General features: G+C 36.5%; 1 protein-coding gene across 1 annotated transcript in view; it reads right to left on the bottom strand.

Annotated features, from left to right (window-relative positions):
• INSC (INSC spindle orientation adaptor protein) overlaps nt 1-24404 on the bottom strand; it is a 134138-nt gene that overhangs the window by 74134 nt on the left and 35600 nt on the right. The window contains exon 2 of the mRNA XM_032188763.1: nt 19642-19732. Coding sequence (XP_032044654.1) covers nt 19642-19694 — 53 coding nt within the window. The 5' untranslated portion in view covers nt 19695-19732. The remainder of the gene's footprint in view (nt 1-19641; nt 19733-24404) is intronic.

Raw genomic sequence — 24404 nt, forward strand, 5'->3', positions numbered from 1 at the left:
CATTCTATCTTTGGCAGGTTCATGTTCTGGCATCCCATTTCCCTATTAATCCCAAATCTTTAGGTAATCTCTGCTAGCATTTTTTCCCCTGAATTTCTTCTCTTTTCCATTCCAGCAGCCTCTTGCTCTACCCTTCCTGGCTCCCTAGACACAAGACTGTTTTCCCGATTTCTACTTGGAGGCACAACAAAACTTTGCTAGCTAGTAGTTCAGCACCTTAAATAGTCATCTCCTGCCTCATGGGGATTGAGTTGTGTTTTGCTTCTCTCAGGTATTTCAATTTTCTTCCTACACATTTAACAGTCAAAGCTAGATCATTAGTGTTCCTGTCTGCACTGAAAATTTAGTTTTTGTTCATCTGGAGTACTTTTTTTATTCTGCATTTAGTATCTACTCCTTATTAACAACATGAAGGAAGCATTTCTTACTTTCTTCTTTTTTAATTTGTGCTTATTGAATTTAGGTATTATTCAAATACATTAAATTGCTTTTCTGAACAAAAGTCTTACTGAAAAAAAAAAAAAAAGTGTAACTAGCATTATACACTGGATTAAATCACCTCTAAATCACCTCTTAAAAGACTGTTTACCAAAGCTAGACCTTCTGTGCTAGTGTCCCTACCTGGACCAGCCTTATGCTCCAGCCTGGAATAAAACACCAATAACTGTACGTGTGCATGGCACACTCCTCTTCTGTGCATGCTACCTCCCTCCCAAACTACAGATTATGTTTTAGGTTGTGATCTAATCTGAAGAGACCCCATTTTACTCTTGCCTTTTGAATGTGCTTCAAAATTCTGATTTCTTTCCTTTCCCTCATTCTGCTGATACTAATACTTCATTTTTTCTGCTTACACATTCACTGCCCTGTTGCCAGACTCTTGAGCCAAGCAAATGTAGGAGATATTTGTACTCCATTTGCTGTACACAGCCAGAGTTATATTTTGTGATTTAGTTAAAGCTTATGTCACCCTCCAACCACAATAAATTTACTTCGAGGAGTGGAGCAATCTAGTGAATAAACTGTTTGAGTAGAAATTGCAAAAGCAATTACAAAAGCTGGGCTCCACTCTGCTTCTAATGATATTCTGACCACTACTGTCACTTTCTACCAAGGATGGTTTTTTTTTTCAGCCAGACTGTCTCTTTTGCTTAGCCTCTGAAGTAACATGTCCTTGCTTTAGCACTGAATGCTGTGCACAGGATTCTGATCTTGGCTGGAGCTTCCAGGTGCTACCATAACATGCATAAGAGAGGCAGGCAAAATCTAAGCTCTTCTCAAACCTGAGAGGAGTTCTGAAGGCTAAAAGGCGACAGGAAAAAGGAAACGAACAGTTATTTTTACCACCAGAAAGTGGCTTTTGAATGAAGGACAGCAGCTGAAGAGTGAAGAATGCCTGAGCTAGTACAGACTCATTAAAATCTAAAATCCAAAGCAATCAGATTCCAAAACCTGAAAAAGACAGGGGTTCCAAAGGGTTCTTCAAAATGCTGAATGAAGTGAGGAAACAACCACAGCCTGGTTCCCTGGTGAAAGTAAAGATGAGCTGGTAAGGAGTCTTGCAGATTGCTCATTCCTTGAAAGTAAATCATTAGTGAGGACTTTTCACCTTACTGCTTTTCCCAGTGGCTCTGGTAATCTCAGATGTAGAAGAGGAGTAAGCGAGGGAGCAAATCTCGCTGACAAGAGCACCACTGCACAGGTGTCAATCTCCATTTTCAGAAGGGAGCGGGTGAAAAGAATTATGTACCATGGAGGACAGAGACAGGTGGCTTTTACAGGGAGGGAGAGAATATTACAAAAGATTACAAAGAAAACAGAAAAAAGATCTTTTTCTCCCTTTCTTAGTGAGTAGGATGAAGCAGCATATCTATTTATTCCTCTTCATTTAGAGAGAGCAGGCTTTGGGTCACTGACAGTGAAACTCAGGCACAAATGAGCTCTCCGTGATTCATAAGGGTATGCAGAGGCTCCACATTCTGGAGTGCATTAAAAACAGAACAATGATGTTTTCCAGAGGGGGAAAAAAAAAAACATGGTTCTGATATTATTGCATAAAAGTCAATTATCCCTTCTTAATTATTTATTTAGTATTAATGAACTCTTATTAGCCACAAAAGGAACATGGAAAAGGGCTAACTGGGGAAAAAAAAAAAAAAAAATAGTGAACTTGAACATGGGATTGCTGTTATTGTTTTGCAGTAATCTATCCCAGATTCAGCAAATTATCCTCTCACACCAAATATAAATAAATTAGTATTTTATGTGAGTACAGCATTCTGCATTAAAAACAATTAAAGGATAAGTGGAACTACGTTGTTGTCCTACTATAATGCTTTATGGTACCTCATAGGGGAGCAAGGAAATTGGATGTGGAAATGTATCAGAAGCAAAAAGCAAGGAAATACTCCATAATACAAAGTTTCCTGTAGTCACCAGTCTTGACTAAATTTTTTTTCATGTAAATTACTGTGGTAACAGAATTTCCTCAAATGAGAAATAAGTGTCTGATAAAAAATGTCTTATTCATTGAAAATTCTTTTACTTTCTCTTTCTCTGTTCCTACTATGAGAGTAAAGTCTTCAGAGGAGGGAAAAAAGTTCTGTGTATTTGTCAAGTGTCTGATTAACAATCCTTCAGTGCTGCCAGCATACAACAAGAAAATAAGCTAACGGACTTCACTGTATAAAGAAGCAAATGCAAATAGATTTACATTTAGAATTTTCTGTGTAATACCTATGTTTTACTGATTTCCAGAGAAAAAGAATATATCAATTTAGTTTTATTAAAGCACTATCACTTCATAAAAATTTCAAAGCACCTGCTAAGTGGTTTCTCAAAGCTGTCAAGTAGGGGGTGCTTTTCTAACTGAGACAAATCAGGATGGAAATTCAGAGTTAACTCTGCACATCACTAACTGCAAGGAAAAGTCTATGAAATTCAGATTCCAGTTTTCCCTCTGCCACCTGTTTCCAGAAGGACTCAATACCCTCAGTTCCATATCCTAAGTTTTAAACCATCTGAAACAGGATCGGAAGTGTGCATGTCTAACCTGGAGATATGCAGTTTCTCTCTCCAGCATCCCCTTCCTACAAAAGTTTCATATAACTAAACTCATTATTACACTGGGCTATAATGAAAAATTATCCATAAAAAGCAAGAAACTGAACCTTCATCCTCTAATCACAAGAGAAGAACTAATTATGTAATTCCCATTTTGTAAAAGATATGACATTTCTCTTGGAAGTTTTCCAATAATTAATCATTTAAATAGATGTGCCCTTCAAAAGCCACCGACAGGTATCTGTGTCCTGTTACCAATAAAACAGGCGTTAAGAAGAAAAAAAAAAAAAGAAACAATACAAGCAGGGGCCCTTGCTGTCCTGCTTCTCAAAATTGCTATGTACAAAATGTACAGAAAACTTGGTTCTAGTGGACAACAGAAATCAAGTGTCAATGAACTTATTTAAGGCCAGTCAAAAGAAACAGGAATTAGTAAAAGCGTAATAGAAACTGCACACTGAACAGTAATAGCTTGCTATCACTTCCCAACCTTTAAATTACATTCTATTGTCTATGTAAAAGTAGTTAAAAGAAAAATCAATGTTACGTGCTGCAACCCCTTACTCCTATGATTGAGTCAGCAAAAACAGCAATAAGTATCTTCTGTCTGTATTTTGCCAGATGCGTACTGACAGTAAAATAGCGGGCTTACATTTCCTTTTCTTTTCCATACCCACCTTTTCCCATTACCTTGACCCTCCAGGCATCTGATCTGAACTCAGAAGTTTTGAAAATGTGAAATACTCCAGGCTGCACTATTGAAACTGTGGTAGAATGGGGATAGAAGAGCAACACTGATACACTTGTCAGTGATTCTCCTGAGACTGGGGAGGGATGGGACAAAGTCTTTTTCCTATATGCAGGGAATATCACCTTGGTCTCACTGCACTCCTGATCTGTTAAGTGTGGTTGGGTTTTCCATCAAGCATAACTTTGCTGCAACTAGTCTTTCCTATTCTTCGCAGCTGCCTGGAAATATGGCTGGTTATAAAATGAGTTAAACTACGACAGAACATATGCCAATGAAATTAACTTCTTACTTGTGTATTTTTTTCCAGATTGTATGTTCACTTGCAGAAGCATAGTTTAAGCCAGATATTGTAATACTTCATGTTAAATGAAGTATTAGACCTAGCACCTGCTGGTCATTTTCTGATGGTCTTATTTGTTGTTTGCCAGGTTTTTGTTTTGTCTTTATGTGGTTTGGTGGTTTGGTTGTGTGTGGGTTTTTTTTCATTGCCGGTTTTTGGTTTTGGTCAGATCAGTTTTCAGGTACCAAGCTCAACTTCCAGTCACAGTGACTGAGTATACATACATGCAGCCCATGCCAGTGAAAAACCCACCAGTTAGAATACCACCTGTGCATTAATAATATGCCAAATATCTCCCATATCATATCACAAAGTGAATCTTTAACATATTTTAACTGCATATTCCATCCTTTAGCTTTTCACTATTCTAAAATTAACCTCACACAATAGATGCAATAGAAGGCATTTTTTTCATGCAACCAGCACTCAGAAGTCCTGTTAATTTGGTACGCACCTTCAGCTTTGAGAAAAACAAATCTAGCTTTGTTAAATGGTCTTATAGCACCTTCTCATTTCATTTTACTTTATTCACATACCTGAGGATAAATGTTTGTACAAGTCTCTTGTCCTGCTGTTGCAGGATATCTTACTCCTGTGTACAGATTTAATTCAATTTTTTACCTTCTCATTTCTTGAAAACACTGCAGAAAGTTCATGAAGGAGTTCTCTAGGCCATGCTAAATAACCCCTGGATCACACTGTTATTAGCTAGGATACTCTTCAACCACCTGCCTGAGGTCAGCAAACTGCCTGCCTACTCCTCACACAGGTGCCTGAGTGGCAGCATTCTGGGTACCTCAGCTTCACAGGCACCCAGAAAAAAAGAACAGCACGATGGCAAAGATCAGCAGGACACTTCTGCCTATTAGCAAAAAGTTAAACTATTTCTGACATAAAAGAATGCTTGAAATCCTAACGTGTCTCCTCTTATATAACCCCAGTAAATTAGCTAATCTGTACTACATTTATCTGCTTGAAGCAGGAAAGCTTGTCCTAACGAGCTGCAGGGATGTACACAGGCCTCTGATGATAATGGGCTGTTTTCACTGTTAAGGCCCTTAGAGATATAAAACATAACTAAACTCACTTCTGGTTATAAATGACTTGAGGACCTAATTTGAGAAACAGTGCTGCTTCTCAAAGCAGTACATAAGAATGATTGGGGACTATATATAGGTTCAAATAAAGCCAAGCTAGTTAATACATGTAGAAAGTATGTATAATTCCTGTATTTATTTATGAAATATTATGCATGTTCCAGCTTATCACTTCAACCTTTCCTGATTTATCTAATGTCTAGGTGATTTTGTTATTTTATATTTATTTATTTTTGCCAAAGGCATTTCTTTGGAGTATGAAACAGGTAATCAGTCACAAAGTATATGAAAAATGTTAAGGATGACTTCACGTGCTCTTCATATATGCCTAGATGTAAAAATGTTTGTGTAATAACACAGACAAACATCCATCTACAAACATACATTGAGAGGGGTCTGGCTGAGACACTGAATAAAAGAGTTCTCATGACACCAAGTATATACAAAGCTAACAGAAATGGACAGGCAACCTCCCCTTATAGTTTGGGTTTGGCTGTATAACCTTTGTAAGCAATTTTGAGAAAATTATCAGCTAAAGTGTCAGCAGCAAAAGCATCAGGTGCAAAATGAGAACAGTAGTGAGGTAAAACCTTTCCCTGAGACACCAGAAGAGATAGGAAAATGTGAAAAGAAATGATAACCCTCAAACAATTAATCACTCAAATGCTCACAAAAGATAAAAGCACAGAGGATAAACAGAGTTGCAATAAGTTGTCGGAACATATGGAGCCATTTTATTTCTTCCACATGCAGGTTTAAGAAGCTTTCTAGAACAAGATCCTGCAAGTATTTGGTAGAAGAATATGCCGAAATCAAGTTTTCTGTGCTATAGCACTGTAAATGAAGTGTGCATACCAAAGGAATATAATGCATATCCATACATTGCATTAAATTAAAAAGTAGTGAGCCAAATGTTCACAAAGATAACAGGAGAAATTAGCTGTACTTATCAACTCCTAATGTGGGAAGTTTCTACGAAAAGAATGTTAAAAATGTTTATGAAGAGATACTGCTCTATCATATTTCTCCACTCTGGTAGGTGCACTGGATTATAATAAAGTGGTAAAAAATAGTGCCATATAAATACTGACATTTGAAATCTGGAAGCCTGACTACTTCAAGGTTATTCTTAAGATTGGGCACTCAATTTACACACTTGTGAATGGGCAGCTCTTGACTTCCGCAGGCTGGATATTTGTAATATTCACTAACTCACTGCCACGATGTCATCCTTTATGCCCTGAAGACAGGCCATTACACTTGACTGAAAAATTTAGCCTTACTAATTGGATCTAGGTGAATTAATTTTGAAAGTGTTTTTTTTGTTTGTTTGTTTTTAAATAAGCTCAAAAATAAAGGTGGAAGTTTCATTTTTCATCAATGGCACCAAAAAAAAAAAAAAATCTCTAATCTTTGCAACTCTCACTGAAACCACTGGCCCAGAATCCAAGCCTGGTGCATAAACCTGCAGAGAACTACCACTGCCATACTTCAGGTCCTGAAAAACTGGAAAAACAATCTGAATAGATAATCATTAATTGAAATTACTGCTTCCCCATTCCAGTATTTTTCTGTCACTTGTGTTTTCTTTCCATATTTATCCGATAAATGAATTGACTAACACGTACTACAACAAAATCAGGATTGATCAAAGTTTGAAAAACAGTCTACAAATACATGAGAAGTATCAGCATAAAAAAAAAAAAAAAAAAAAAAAAAAAAAAAAAAAGTAGAAAGTCTGCTGCAAGCAGGAGATGGAACTATATTTCAAGAGATTCCTTCCAAACTAAATTATTCCTCACTTCTATGGTTTATTCAAATCCAAAATCAAAAACAGATTAGTCAACAGTCATTCAAACAGTGATTTCACCCACTGAATAAAGACCTTATTTACATATAAACTTCTCCCCTCAATGCAGATGATACAATAGAGTCCAATCTACGAATCTAATTCCAAGGATAGTCACAAAGTTACACTGGAAAGTGCAGCATCTTGGCTGCTTTTTCAATGCTTCTCAGCTATGCCACCATAAGCAAGTAGGTCGAAGTCTGTTGAGCACATCTGAGGCTCTCCTGCCTCAGACAGGCAGTACACTACCACGAGCGACCAGCAGCCACCCTGTTCCTCAGCAGTGTACTGACTCTACTGGCAGGGTTGGCCATTAGGAGACATGAGGTACGTCAAGTTAGCATTTAGCTCTCCAGATTAGCTTTGTGCTCTGAACTCAGAAGACTATTTTTTTTTAAGTGAAAAATTTGATGTAATATTCCACTGTGAACATTTGCTTCCTGGCTAGTTAGAAACTATGGATTCATAGTCATGTAATGTCCTCTACCTTTAAGCTTACTTATTTATAAACTACAGGTATGCCAGGTGAACTTATCCTACTTGAATATGGAATATAAAAATTATTTTTTCATTGCTGTAGCAATGAAGTAACTTCTGCATGATGCATTTTAAATTTCATCTACAAAGTTAGTTTCAAAATGCTAAGTTAAATTCCAAAATGGAACACTTGAGTATGCACAGCTATCACTGAATAAGAGTTTTGCCCTGCAGCACTTCCTAAAATGGTGCCTTCAACCATCTTGCTATCCATTGAATAACCTCAATCTGTCTTGATACCGTTTCCTGGTCCACCTCTTTCTCTTACAGTATTTTTTTTCCTCATCTTCCCCTTGTTTTACCCCTATCTACTCTTTATTCTGAGTAGAATCCTGCTCCCATTTAAGACAGTGGAAAAACATTTCCATCAGCTTTAATTGGGCAGAATATTACACTCTTGATGTGAATGCTTTCTATTTCCATTGCACTGCAGAATGACTTCAACAATAAAGTATCCACAAAAGGGAAGCTATAGAAATCTCATACCTGAAGCATAGTGCATAGTCTATACATGCAACATAAAAGGATTTTCCTCTAAGAAAGTAAAGAAAAGCACATCTATAGTCCTTTAGGATTATTGCCTTAAAATAACATATATATACACATCACATCCAAAATGCTGTAAGGAGCAAAAAGAATCAACTGGCACTGCTAACATTTCAGCTTAATATTAAACTCTTGTATGCATTTTACTCCATCACTCCAAGTCCCTCAGGGTTAATGTGAACTCAGAAAACCAGCCACTAACAGACACCAGCAAATTTAATGAGAGTAGAAATGGGGTCAGACTAGCATATTTCTTAAGATCGCTCTACTATTTGTCAAAAAGGGAAAAAAGGCAAGAAACCATTTACAAAGTTGTAGCATTGCTCTGCTGGCTTTCTTAAATTTGCTCATTACAAGTTACTGAACAACTGATTACAAGATCACCATCCCTAGGCAGCAGTGAACCAGACTGAAACAGACCAGGCAATTAATTAAGGAAGAAATTCCCAGGAAATGTGAACTGAAGTGACAAATACATCGTATTCAACACAATCTGGTACTAGTATTTTGAATAGCTGAGAAGACAAGTAAAATCTAATAAGTAAAATAGTAAAATCTTAAAAATATCCTAAATAGAGCTTTTTTTTTTTTTTTAAATCAGTTTGGAAGAAAACACCTCAGAAGTGAGGAGGTATACATGATTAATCATCATCCTCTGTTATAGCCACTGTTGAAAAGCGTTTAGTGAACTTATGTGCCAGGCAACAACCCTATAAAAATGAAGGCAAAACATTGCACACAGAAGGAACAAGTCAGTCTTTGTGAACTAGCACATTCTGCACATTCACAGAAAGCAGCAGCTATATAGCATTCAACATTAGTGACCGACAACAGTGCAATAGGATGATGCATGCATAATAACAAGGCATATGAGGTCATAACATATCAATTGCTTTGGAATTATCGTTAGAACAGCAACTTGTGAACTTGTGGAAATTTGTTAACAAAGGCTTCCTTTGCATTTCACCACCTGAAGTAGAGGAAGATACAGGAGGGCAAAACGCTCAGCCTAAAGTCAAGAAATTAATCAGCAGTACAACCAGGGTAGAATCAGGAAGAATGACATACAATGCTCAAAAATAAAGCTTCAGCAAACCTTACTGTCCTTTTGGAGACAGATAGTAACACTGCCTTTTCTCACAATAAAACAATAGCAAATTCAGTGAATTTCTCGAGCTTTAGAATCCCTTCATTAGTTTCATCTCTCTTTCAGAGTTGCATGAAAAGGAGGACTATTCCCTTTCCCCCCCTTAATTCCCTTAAGAGAGGACTACTTCACCCTTTTTGAGCTCTTTTTGGTTAGCTAAGTAAGGTGAATGTCCTTGGTATCCTCCTAAGTTTGTATTTTACAAGGAAAGATGTCTTGGATATAATGAAGTCAACAGCCAGGACTTCACCCTTAATGACCTTCCAGAGCTAACAAGAATAATTCCAGCAACATTATGATGTATATACATTATATACATGACAACAATATGACCTAGCTGCTTAAACGACAGGCATAGTATGGATCTTTATTCTTGCCAGCAGAATAGTAACATCAGAATGCATGATACGCATAAAATTGCATAGAAGGTCAGTCTCAAAACAGTTTTGCAAAATAGATGACTTCCAACCTCATAATGTAAATTGGAAAAAAGAGTCTTCACTGTGATTTGTCAAAGTTTACAAAGACATGGAGAGTAATCAAATCAGAGAGTAGACACTGCACTGTTTTCCCTGTAAGCTGGGTTAAGTTTAATGTTACTTAATTTTGCCTCCCTGAAGACTTGTATTAATGGCAAACTCTTCCATATGTGATAAAACATACTAACAAACAAAAAATAAAGCTTTCCAAGAATCACACCAAGAACTGCAGTCAGTGTAGCGGAAAATCTCTTGGTGCAGTTCACAGGGTGTGAGGCATGCTGTGCTCTGGTGGAGCTGTGGGGCAATCATCCAGTTAGTTTTAGTATGACCTGCCAATGCCAGCATTACCACTTCTGGCTCCTTCCTTCCTACACCCTGGAGACAGTGCAGGAGATCAGCCTCAGTCCTTAAGCACAGCATCACTTCCAGGCAGGCAGCAGCATTGCTCAGTGACTGCATGAGGCCAAATGCAAGCATCAGGCTTGCATGCTGTGGGATGCAGCTCTCTCTTGCTTCCTCCAACTCTTCCTTGTCTTGCATGTCAAAAGATACCAAGTTATCATGATGGTCTGGATCCTTCAGTGCTCTAGTGTCTGTTACTCTGCATCCCTTTCTCCTCCTTAGCCACACAATTGCTAGGAGCAGTTCCTTCTCCACAGCTAATGCACTGGGTTCAGAGGGAGTATGCTTGCAATCCAGGCTTAGTATTCTTTACTGCCAGAAAGCTGACACAAACAATATAGAAAGTCAAGAATGGGGCTCTTACCAGCTTCCTGTGGCAGTAGCATTCTAACGTAACACAACATTACTGTCAACAGCATCTCAAAGGAGCTATTTAACTATTACGGTATTTAGTGGGAAAGGGTTAGTTGTTGTTTTTTAAAGTCTTTGTGGCAATTAGGCAGACATGACATATGAGTAAGATGCCTGTATTCCTTAAGATGGTACCAAAACCAAACATTTTCCAGTCTATTTTTATCTTGTCTTTTTTTGTGGGGGAACAGAGATGAGGGGGAGGGTTGAGGGTGGATAAGAATGTGGGGTGTGCAAGGGACACTTCCTGTGAACTAATGAGCAGAATGTTAACGCTACAGTGGTATAAATGTAAAACAACATTATAATAGGCAAGAAATGCTGAAATCCAATTTTGAATTAAAGAACAAAGATGGCAATAGAAATAAAAATATTTGATGATTAAGAAAAAAAAATAAAAATAAAAAAAAAATCACAAGCTTCTCACCATACCAGTAATGTACTACAAACTTTCCAGTATCCATCTACATTACTGGAAGACTTCACAAAGCAGACAGCTGTCAAGACCTTAACTCTCAAAATGATGTAGAAACATTTCATAGAGTAAAAGAAATCAAAAGATTTTGAATCAACTAATGTATCATTCACAATGTCAGATTTGTGAACAAGAAAGAAAATCCTACATGAAAAATGAAACTAAAAAAAAAGGAATAAAAGAAACTAGCAAGACCGTCTTGTGAAAACAGCACAGGCATCCAACATAGTGGTAGTATATAGGTAAACCTGATAAGTAGCTTTTCTGAAATATGCTACAGAAAAGCAAGAATAACAAAGATTAGAACACAAGTAAAAAACATATGAATACTTTGAGATGGCCTTGTTAGGACCAGGAAAAATTTAGAGTGCTGAAAAGCACAAACTGCGGAGTCCAAGCCATAAAACAATGACTAGAATAACTAGTTTTAGGGTCCATAGTTGACAGGATTACTAATCCGAAGTCACAATAAAATTCATGAAATATAGTAAAATACAGTTAGAAAGTACCACCTGTGACTGGCAGATAACCTAACATTCAGGCAAGTTCTTTTTCCATTATTTTAAAGACATTAATATGAAGTCCTCTCTGAAAAAGATATCAATTCCCACACACAAGATATTCACCAGGCAGATGGGGTCTGTTATCTCCTCTAATATACAAACAGACGGTCTCTTCTACAGACTTCCACATTTCAAAATACGCATTCTGAAAATAATCAAACTTATGATAAAGGCTATAGCAGTACTAGTTTGATATCTACACAGTATGCATCACATACTATGAAACATGCTCTTGACCCTGACAAGAGGGATCCAGGCTGAATTCTTAGCTATCATTAAGGATGAAAGATGATGCTTGATCAATTAAAATAAAAAATGCTCCCAAGTAACATCAAGCCACAAATACGAAATACCAACATTAATGAAAAAAGGTCTAGTGAGGCAAATTGAATAGATGGTTAAAATTCATCAATTTGTTCACATTTTAAAGTCACCCCAACTTCACAATTATTATAATGGACAAACTCAAATTCCCTTCAGGTTAAAAGCCAAAATTCTTTTGTGACTAATACAGTTCAACATAAAATATTATACGGCATAGCTCTGGGAAGTAATATAATATGTTTCTGCAGCATAATACACAATTAATACAAAGCTGTAGTGATAAAACCATCAGAATGAAAAGGTTAGGAAAAAATCTCGCATTCTGGCAGACTTGCACACCCCAAAAATGCATAAAGTACAAGTGAAGTCCAATTATTTTTATTGCCTGTGAGCTAAACTGCTGACCTACACTTTAACATCCTGAATATAGGAACAGAGATATTTTACCCATGTATTCAAAGAAAAAAACAGTTGAGTTCATATTTTTCCTGAGGGCCACAAAATGATGGTAAATCAATAGTTACTACTTTACTAACACCATCCCTTGAATCCAGTCAACTACCAACACCTGAAAATCCTTCCCAGAAGCAGCATACGGATACACATACCTGTTTTAGCTACTGCCATCAAAGCCCTTGCGAACAACCTGGCTTTCAGTTTTGTTACAGGTAGAATAAGACACTAACAACAAAAATACTTACTTCATAGTGAGGCAAGCTCTCTTTCTGAATCTATACAATTCTTCACTGAGTTGTTCTAGGGTGACCAAGTAAAACGAAAAGAACACAGGTTTATTAAATGAGGTACCATCAGTACCTTGATCTGTGTTCTAACTGAATTTATTCCTTGTCACCAGTAGGTAACTTCATAGCATTACTGGCAGAGCACCATCCTCTCTTCCGTAGTATTCTATTCCTACAGCTTGCTAAGAAAAAAGCTTTTTAAACATTTTCCTGTTCCATAGCAAGCATTACATTCTTGGTCTGTTGTTTGTTTTTTTGTTTTTGTTTAATTTATGGAGTAGCAATTCATAGAGCCACGTAAGCACAATGAACTTTGAAAACCTTCAACTCTCAGCTCTTGTATCACAAAAAATGTGTACTTGTTCTCTAGAGTTTCTTACAGTGTTTGTCTAAATGCTTTAAAGAGCCATGACACGAGTTCATGACATCATCCAAATAAAAACAATTATAGGGAATGTAGGATTCCGATTAGTAGGACAAGATCTATGAACAGTAAGTAGCCTAAAAAATGCAAATAGGAAATACAGATGTTGTTTTCCACTTCACAAGAAGTGCTTATCTGACAGGAAGTTCAGTTTGCAGACGTGGGTGGGAAAAGCCAGAAATACAGAACAAGTCCTTTATTATTAGCAGCAGGCACTAGAGAAAGCCATGAAAAAAAAAGATTTCAGAACTTACTGAAGATGCTTAAGCAGTGTAAGGACATATACAAACACTAATTAGACAAAGCATTTAGAGTATCTCAATTTAAACAATATTTTATAATTATGAACTTGAGCAGTCTAAAAGTTGTGCATTCTTATAAACAGATTGCTGGTTCTTGAGGAGTCAAGGTGTTATTAAAAGATGGAAAAGTGAGGTGAGTCTTGTGAGGGCTGGCACTAATAACAGAAATGATAATAAAGTGAAGAAACCATGCAGATTTACAGCAAGTAGAAAGGTGTTTTGTAGCAGCTAACAGGGATTTATACTGTTAAAAAATAGACCAGACTGAGGTAAAAGTGAATAGCTTCTATTCAGACTAATTCACAGAAGTCACATTCCTAAGAATCACTCACTTGAGGGTTACATGTTTAAGAAAGTAGGCACGTGAAACAGACAATATTTCAATGAACTAACATGCAATCAAATTTAGTTGCTGCCCCAAACTCACTACAAACCAGAACTTCAGTTTAAGGCCTCATGATCATATGGCATCAAGACCTACAGATCTTGATCTTGTATTCTGCCACCTGCAGAATACAAGTGGCAAGTGGTCATTGGCTAGCTGTATAAAAAGAAACACTATTGAAGGAAGACCAACAGGATGATAAATTCTTTGCCTCGAAGCCCTATGTGGTGTTGCATTTGTTAATAAAGAACATGTGAATGCAACATTAGACATTGAAAGACTGTGTCTTGTACCTCAAGTTCAGTGTTCTTAAAACCTCTTCTCAGCTGTACAGAGGCCGTGTGACATTCTAGAAGTAAAATCCAAGGTGTAGTCCTTGAAATAATTCAGCTTATAAGCAGGAAAAATGCATCTTGCTTTCCAAAAATCCTTACATTATCTTTCTTATTAGGAGTATTTTTACAAGTTGGTGTTGTTTTATGTTTGTTTGTTTGTTTTGGTTGAGAATGTAGCTTCCTTTAAAAAACTCCATTAGAAACTTCTATTAGTTTCATTTTATATGTCTATATGTTCCATAAATGTCTGCATGTTTCTCATCTTGATCTGGGAGGAAAACAAGTCAAATCACTGCAGTTTCTACAGCATAATTCTGGACTTCACTTGCTTTAAGTCTCAGTTTTCAACTTTTGGCAAACACTCCATCAAAATAACAATTCAGCCCAAATAAATGCTATTTTTATTCTAGTTTTGTGATTTTTTTTTTTTTTCCTAGCATCAATTCAATAAATAGCTCTTTCCCTATTGGGCTATCAGCAAAGTAGTTAGAGGTGCAAAAGACAAAATCATTCCCATCAATTCATGGGTAGAATGTATTGGTCCTAGAGCTCAGATGCATTTGTTTTCTATTTGTGTAATGAAAACCCACAATTTAATGTGAACAATCCGATGAGAATTCCCTGCAGTTTGTAATGAGAAGGTAATCTGGTTCATATCTACTGCTGAGAAAAAGGTTTGGGTTCTGTGGCCATATTTGTGTTACATTGACTACGTTCTTGCTTCCACTGTAAAGTTATCCCTATAAAGGAATTTTTCTTAAATCCTTTTATGAACCTACCCTCTTTCAGTAATTTCCATCACATCTGATACAGTGTACAGACTAGATACAGTTACTACAGCTTGTACAGTTCCTTTCACGAGAGGAGTGAACATGCATGCACAGTGAGCAGATCTCCAGCCAGCACTACCTGCCATGCAGAAACAAAAAATAATTTTTTAATTCCTTGAAATGTTAAAAGGAAAAAAATTACATATATATATATACACACGTATATATATATATATATATATATATGGTAAAAATGTATATATATATGGTAAAAAAGCCAAAAGTCCTACTGTAATAAATCCAGGTTTCTTAACAGATGATTGTCACTTTAATAGATTCTTAATGGCAGAAGGCATGTAAATCCTAATTTATATAACAGGACATCTAAGCAGATCCTTTAGGAAAGTTATCAGAACACCTGCAGACACATGGCACAATTTAAAGAGCAGAGTGAAGCTATAAATACACATGGAGTGACCTCATTCATATTGTTCTTTCATAGGACTCAGATCTTTAGTTCAACAAAAAAAAAAAAAAAAAAAAAAAAAAAGTAACAAAAGCAGGAAAGACTGCCTTTTGGTTAAGAACTGGGAGACAGGAAACCTGGATTCCATTTTTGGCTCTGCCACAGAAGTCCCTTCTGGCAAACTTTTCCAACTTCAGGGGATCAAATAAAGGAAGTGATTTTCAGAGGTCTTAACTGTAAGTACCCAGAGTTGTAAGTACCCAGAGTTGAAAGACTTGTCTAGATTCTCTGCTTCACCTCCTTCATCTGAAGCACAGTGATAAAAGAAAAAAAAAAAAAAAAAAAAAAAAAAAAAAATCATATATACCAATAATGATGTAAACTTCCTCAAGAAAACAATAATAGTATTAAAACAATTTTAAAAATCCTAGATATAAATACATAATAGGCTCATCTTTCTGGTCCTCAAAGTATTCACTTTTAACAAAAAATAAACCTTTAAATATTCAACATTGCCTTTGCTCTTACGTAAGTTGAAAGTATCATCTTCCATTTTTAAACAGTAAAAGTGTTTAGACAATGTATTAAGCAGTACAGCAGCATTTTTGACCCTAAGGAAGAATCCACCCACACTTCATTTTCAAGAGTGACTGATGGTTATATAGAACAAATTTAAAGTTTTTTCAGCAAGATAAATTCTTTTTGGTTTTGTTTTTAAATACCTATTTTTATGAACAATCCTCCTATATTTAAAAAGCATTATTTTCAAATATGTCCGATCATACTGAATTTGTCTCAGTTGCAATAGCTAACCAAACATAACCCAGGAAAACAAAAACAGTGTCCTATTTTGTTTTTCATTATGAGTACTTTGTTTAGCTCAATCACTTTATATTCAGTACTACAAAGGTTAATTTTGGTTTACTATGCAACATGGAAAGTACAAGAAACTATGATTACCATGAAAAAATGGTACATTAAGTTTTAATTTTAAGCAAACGAAAAGGCTGATGAACTTTCATTACAAAGGAGGGGAGGAGAGGGACGGAAAAGAAAAATTGATTTATTTAACATTGGCTTTCCTATCTAGAAAAAATCACTAGAAATGTGGGAAATCAATTTCAATAGATGCAAGTAAATAGGAATATTTTCCAAAAGCTATACTAAAACACTACAGAATGTTGCTATATACATCTCTAATGAATATACACTATTCATATGCCATATTAAGCTGGACATTACTAATGGCAACAGATTATTCTTTTTGGTCATGCTTCATGTAGGACTAATGACAGCTTTTAGAGACTAACTAGGTGTTTTTTGTTGTTGTTTTTATTAATAGAACTATCTTCAATTGTTTTCTAAGAAAAAAATCATCACAAGTTGTGATTTCCTGACTCAGTGAAACAAAGTTTTTGTACCAGTAATTTTGTTTTTCTTCAGGATATATCTTTAAATATTGCATCTTTAACAGTCTAGATGTCAATTACATCTAGGTGGGTCTGACAGTACTTTAGAAAGCTACTAGAATAGTGAGTCAGTACTCTAGAGATTTTCCAATACAAGCAGTGATTTCCCACGAAGTCCAGAAGAGAGGAATGTAAACAACAATTCATGAAGCACATCAGCTCAGGTCCCAGTTCTAAGCTCCTTATACAGACAAGATAATTGTTGACTTTAATTGCTGCTGTGGAAACACAGGGAATTTGCTTGTACGTATATGGTACATTTTTCCTATGAAAACAGATACTGCTGCCTGAGGATGTGTTTGGTTTTACTTCTCCAAAGATTCCAAGCTAAACATGAAGCCAGGAACAACCGTGGTGCTACACAGCACTAACTAACCTTAGTTGAATTTGAGTTTCCTCTTTCCTTTGAGAGGACACAGCAGCACATTTCTTATAAATTAATTCAAGCCCCTCTCACAAAAACCATGAGCATGAACCAGAATGCCAAGGCAGGCATACATCCTAGGCATGGTTACAGGAACAACAGCAGATCCTTGAATCTCACTGGTCATTTTGAAACTTGGTTGAATCCTTTAAAAATTCCTATAGGATCTGCCCACTCCTTTGTCTAACCCAGATAAATAACTTAATCACAAAGTCAATTTCTTCAGAAGAGCTATTATGTTAAGGGTTTTCAAAATGAAAAACATTTTGTACAGTTCCTGGACTTTATTGCTCCAGTCTGTGTTCTTTCCGCAAAAATCTTACAGTAAATATCCATTTTCTCATTTTCAATTCTAGCCTTCCCTACATCTTCGTTTGTTGACCACTGACAATTTCCCTCTACCCATCATTCTTGTTACATGGACTTTCTCTGATGCATTGCTCAAGTAGAAAATATATTATCTTTCAGAATAAACATGAAAAAGAATAGGTTTTTATTCACCTGGGGCAAAAGAGTATTTACTTATTTTATAATGTGTCTATGTAAAATTGCCCTGCTGAACTAAGCAGTTTGTCAAAACGTAGTGCTTACTACACAGGACTTCTTCAGATAACTTCTTGTGATAAGACACATCTTAGTGAAGAGTCAATGTAAAGCAGCACATTTTTGTTCGTGTAGTACTGTGGTGTCCTGCTGCTTCCCTGCACACAGGGGAACTGACCTGCAGGCAGGTTACCTTTCCAGAGGATTCTAAACTACAAATTCATTTTTCCAGTTCTGCGATGATGCTATATCTGAGCACCATGTATATTGTTTCCACTCCACATTTCCAGTTGCTAGCATAGGCAGTCTGCAGCTAATACCCTCAGTTAAGTACATGCAAGCAAAAACTTCCCAGCATCAAGCTGGACCAGCCACCCACAGGACCTACTGCCTTTGGTCCTGTTTGCAGCTAGTTTTCCACTCCAATGAGACTTCACCAGCTCAGTTTGCAACAGGAGTTCTTGCATAGCAATTGGTCTGCTATTAATCTCCTATTCAGGTTACAGAAACCAGTAGTTACCACTAGGAAATTACTCCAGATTATCTGGTACCTTATATGATCCTTAGGTTAGCCTGAGCTCTTCCAAGTGAAAGTCATTAATCTGATTCCTCTGCTGTGTGCCTCTGAAACAATACTCCACATTTACATCCGATGGAAAAAATTAAACTAATGAATGACAGGACACCTCATTGCTGTTTATATCAGTCCATGCCACACCTGGCTACCCAGGACTCCTAGGGCTCACTGATTTCTAAAGCAATTTTTGGCTAGAATCCAATACTGATTTCCTTGGTATATGGGGTCCCCAAACTACATTCCTGCACATAAAATGTCTTCCAGAAGACATTCCAGAAGAAGTAGTCCTTCAGTGACTATAAACTTGATGGCATTATGAAAATATCTACTGGAAGATTCAGATTGGGATAAATAGAGGAATAACAAATTCCTCATGAAGAAAAGCACTGCCTTCCGAGAGCACGTAGCAGCAGCCAGTAGACTACAGGAAAGACTTACAACCTGGCCTGAAGAAAGACAACAAAAAAAAAAAAAAAAAAAAAAAAAAAAGAAAAAAGGAAAAAGGAAAAAGGAAAATCAGTCTTTCTTGTTTCTGATTTTATGCTTGTGTTCAGCAGCCACAAAAATCAGTTGTGCCACCTGTCAAGACTGTAGTTCAAAGAGAACACAAATTTACTATACTTATTATCCATGTTTCCCTTTTCACGCCGCCTCCATTAAGTTAAACATGAAACTATACTACAGATACTAGCTCTTAGCCAGCAGTCAGATTGTAAAAAACAATTTATTACAGTATAGTCACCAGTGTTTCCAGTCACCCTCAGGGTCTGAAGAGATTATACTATAACTTCAATATCATTACCACAGTTACAAATAGAGAAAGCAAGCCACATTCAAGAAATATATACAGGTATTTCCAGTTTTCAGCAGCCTGCAGAGTATAGTGGGTGCCAGTGAGTTCCATCATTACAAAGAGCCAAGCCAGTACCTACAGTCGTATCTCTACCATAAACGTGCTCATCCATTTAAACTGCTGACCGCATATTCACTGTCATGACTTACCACACTGCAGGTATACAAATTTGAAAATCCCTTGATAAACGCAGCCTGGACTTCACATTCATTCTCAAGATTTTGTATGGACATTATTTAAAACTGAGTTTAAGATGACTTTTTAATCTGTTTTGGATCCTCAAAAAAAAAAAAAAAAAAAGTGCAGATGCAGCCCTGGAGGCATTTTATCATTCAAGTCAGCATGAAAGAGTATACCACTTACCGCTGAACAGGTAACGGAAGGGAATCTAAGTGGTCCTCACCCTTAAAAGCCATATTTATCCTCTTATGTATGCTTTTCCATAGGCTGGAATCTAGAAAGAAAACAGTCATTTAGTAAACCCAGGGAAATTCAAGCCTCTTCAGTCCAGGGTAGCATGGCATTCTCCTGCTGATTTGTGGAGTTCTCATCAGAAACAATTCAAAAAGCTTCTTTACCTTAGGTTATTACACAACTCCATCAGATAACCAAGGCCAATAAGTACATTTCATGGCATAAGAAACATAGGGTTTTGCATATTCGTGAACTTCCCGGATTACTGCACAGGTCAGAGCCATCTGGGTTGAACGCATTATTGGGTAAACAGTTATTATTTAGTATCGTTTCTAAGTCATGTTGCATTAACTAGCACTACAGAGAAAAAATGGTTTAGTAAAACTAATTGTTCAGGTTATCATGTAAATAAAAGATTACAACAGAAAGCAAGTGCATGGTTGTATGATTTCAGGATCATATAACACTACATCTACAGAAAGACCCTTGAAGTCTAAGTTATCGAAATATTAGATTCCTCCATGATACACAATTTCATTTTTTATTAGTTCAAAACACTTTATACATTTTCCTCTATGTTTCCCCCTTATAACATGGCCAGGATAAGCATCCAAAACCCCTGTACTAGAAAGAAGTAAGAGGGTGCCCTCTTCATTTAGTTAGCCCCATCTTCCATTAGGGCATTACCCACTATAGATCAATGCATATTCTGAGCAGAAACCAGAGCTGAGTTAGTCTACAGAAATGGTGAAGCAATCCCCACTCATCCACATGGCTACAGGAAGAACTAATACAAAATGTTTGAAGGAGAAGTTTAAGCCATGACTCAAGAATGACAAGGAGATGAACAAATCTGGAGGAGGCAAAGAACAGTGGGGAAATGATGCTTTCCTGGATGTGGAAAAAAAAATAAAAATAAAAAAATCAATGAATCTTACTCAGAGAACATACACAGGAAATTAATGCTGTTTCTGTCACCAACAGTGGGAAAAGACTTTTGATGCAACCACTTGTGAAACTGCCATTTTGTTACTGGCTACTTTCTTCAAGCTGAGTCAGCCAGCATTTAAGAAATTTGCCACTCCAAATTGCTCTTAATTGACACAGAGTAGTCCTCAGCATCTTTCATAGCAAACCAATCTTGTTGCTAATGCATGTCCTTGCCTTTTTTTTTTTTTTTTTTTGCCCCCCAAGTCCCACAAACTTTGTCCTAAACACAAAAATATTACAGAGTAACACACTCAACATGCTCTGCCCATTGCTGCACCACGTAACTTGGGCAATGTTATCCCCATCCTACCCCCTCAAGTTTTCCTGGAAGTAACAAAGTTAATTTTAATGAATATTGAAATATACTTCATTACATGCATGTGAGAAGAATCTGATTTGCTTTTTGGGGGACAATTTAAATATCGCTAAACCTTGGTTTTAGAAGATCACCAGCATCCAATACTTGATAGACTCTAACTGAATTCTCACTTGTCCAAGTAAAAAAAATATTAGCATGCATCCTTCTGCTCCCATGATACTCTGATTTGAGCAACAGGCTTGCTTGTTTGTTTATTGTTTTTTTGCTTTGTTTTGTTTTTGGTTGTTTTTGTTTGTTTGTTTGTTTGTTTTTTAAATCATATAGTATATGCTGTATAGACAGCACTAACTGGAAGAAATAATCTTTTTTTTTTTTCTTTTAATAGCAGGTTGTTTATTTTCTGCCTTTTCAAAATACATTTGAGATTACCAAATATAAATAATCACAGAATCCAATTTACTGTAATTAGCTGATCTTGACTATCTTCATTTGGGGAAAAACCTTTAATCAAAAGATGAACATGTCTGCATAAAATCTTCATCCCCAGCATGAGGTTTCCTGTCATGTGAAAGGCAAACTTTCTCTCAGCATACAGAAGTCCAGACTCTGCAGACCCTGTCTATCTCCTCCTGTGCAGCATAAGGCACAGGTTTTATCTTCTATGCTACCAATGCAAAAACAAACAGCTTCCCTTTGGCAAGCTAAAGCTGCTTCACCATTAGTTCAGCCCACTAACAGAATTTCTATACATACAAATCAGAGCATTTGATGTATTCCATTACTTGTGATCAGTGACATAATGTACACAGACATAAATTAGGTTGCTGCATCTCATTGTGCTCTATAAATTAGAAACATGACAAAAATGCAGCTTTTTTTTAAAGGCTGTCTTCCCATAAAACACACATTTACATTATGGTTGAGAGCCGTTAAAAACATGATCAACTCCTACTTAGAGGTCACTTATCTTCCAGGAACAACAACAAAATACGTTACCAATATTTTCACCAAACAGAATGTTTCTTTAAGCCCAAGTTGATGTGAGCATACGCAAATGCATGTTAAGAAAATGTATATGTGCATACATTATACACATACACAAAACACAAATGTATCAACTTTATAGATACTACTAGACAACAGAAGTAGCTAATGTTTTTTTCCCCACCAGCTCTCAGTATACACTGGATCAGGCCCAGATCTGGCCAGAGATGCTGCCTAGGCAAATATACCAAAAAATTAACACTCCTTGTAAACTCTAATTCTGGTTATTTTTGTACAGGCCTGAGTAAAACATTTGTGCTGAAATAATACAAGCTTTATTCTTGGACTTCTATAAATCCATTTTTTTTAATAAATTATATATTATTTCACATAAATGTTTGCATACACACTTGCATCATCACTTTGAAGAACTTATGATCATATTTAATTCTTCTGGTAGATAGCGTATGTGGAATTAGATGTATTCAAGACAGCAGTCTCTCTTTGTGTTCTTCATCTTTCTCTTTGTCCTGTCAACACTGAACTAGATTTTAAGTTGTTATTTCCTCATGTTTAGCTATATACATGTAAGATAAGCACACCATAAATCACATTTTATTCCCACCAAAAACAGCCAAATCTTCTTTCAGAGAATTACTTCACAATAAGAAAACAAAACATCACATGTGTAACAGCATATAAGCACTGCTCACAGAAAAAGCAGTGACAGTGGAAGTAATGACCTAAAGGGCCAAAAAAATACCTGTAAGTAACTTGCTCATACACAAATACCATGTACTGGTGCTAGAAACTGATACAGAACATGAAAAACAGCTTTGAGAGCTCACAAACTAGCCCACCTGTAAGTTAAAGAAAGAGTCTCATCCTAACTTACACCAGGCCTCATCAGCACAGTGCAGCTGGGAGCTGTCAAGTTGCTGGTTCCAGAAGAGCAGATTCCTCCTGCATTAAAAGAGCTCCCTGCTGGGAGCCTCTTCTTGCTCAAGTCTGTTGTAGCATTAGAGAGAATCTTCTGAAGCACAACACGACATTTAGCATCCTAAGAAAGATGTTATTTCTGCTAGAAAATGATATTGCATCTTGTTAAACCTTCCAGTTTAAGTTATTTCTCCATCATTCAACACAACAGCATGTTTATCAAGCTAAAAATTAGGAGAATTTTAGCAGTCTGTATTTCTGTTAAACATATCACTGTCCAAAACCATCACAGTAACATCACGTATTCAAGGTGAAATAAGTGTGACTCATTTACTCCTATTACTGATGGTCTTAAGGAAGTTCTCCATCACAAAGTGACACCCTGAATAATGAAGCCCTGAAAGTCACACAATTAAATTCGCATTTTGAACACATTCACTGCTTGCATGTCCAGCCTTGTAAAGGCTTAAATCAAAAGGCAAATCCATGAACTTTTTCCATCCTATTTCTAACCCCTAACATTATAATTTCAGCACTAAGAATACATGAAAATAAGGTCAATCAAGAGCATCATTTTTCTTTCTGAAAGACAGAAAATCACATATCTAGCACGTGATTATTAGTAATCAGAATCAGAAGAGCATGTTACCTGTAAGTAGCATGGTTAGCCTGAGAACAAAAAGTCATTAGCTTCAGTCATTTTAGACTAGATATCCTTTGATTAATATTAACAGTTCCTGTTCATAGTAAAGTACAATATCTGTTCTGCCAAACAGTGCCTGTCCTCATTTTACAATGCTGGGAGTCTGGGAATCATTAGTTATTATTCTTCTGGTAGATAGAGTAACTGTTAATGGAATGCCACAAATCAAATTAAGAGCAAAATTCTGACAGCATTTATGTGAGAGGTCAGAAAGTAAACACATACACCATGTCCTTCAGCAACATGTCTGGTCCATCTGAAGTTATTTGTACTAACCATTTGAGGACTCAGGATCCTGTGGTTATTTTGGATTATAACAGATTTATACAGGCCTGAATTAATTGCAATAGTAAAAGTCAACTGAGTATTAAGCTAGGTGTCACAAATCCAAGAAGCCATAAAACCAAAAGCAAGAAGTAATGAAGAGTCCTTCAAACGATGCATTAAAACGGGTTGTATTAGCGTGGGACCATATACACAGATATATGTACCATACTCCTGGAATGCAAAATTCAAGCTAGAAGTGTGTGTGTGTGGGGGGGGGGGGGGGGGAACAGGCACTACCTGCAGCACTCATTTGTGATAGCAGCTCTTATAGAACTGATAATCAAACAGGAAGCACTGCTGAGTAGCCCATGTTTTATACTTCAAGTATAAACTGAAGCACAAATCCATTTTCACTCACAAAGGGTTTTATTTTTAATGCATATTTCTTCCCTTCTTTTCCTCTCTATTTTCAGAAGAGACAGGATTTCATTTTAAACAGTTCTGTGTTTC

Source organism: Aythya fuligula, chromosome 5, assembly GCF_009819795.1.
Source record: "Aythya fuligula isolate bAytFul2 chromosome 5, bAytFul2.pri, whole genome shotgun sequence".
Lineage (NCBI taxonomy): Eukaryota > Metazoa > Chordata > Aves > Anseriformes > Anatidae > Aythya > Aythya fuligula.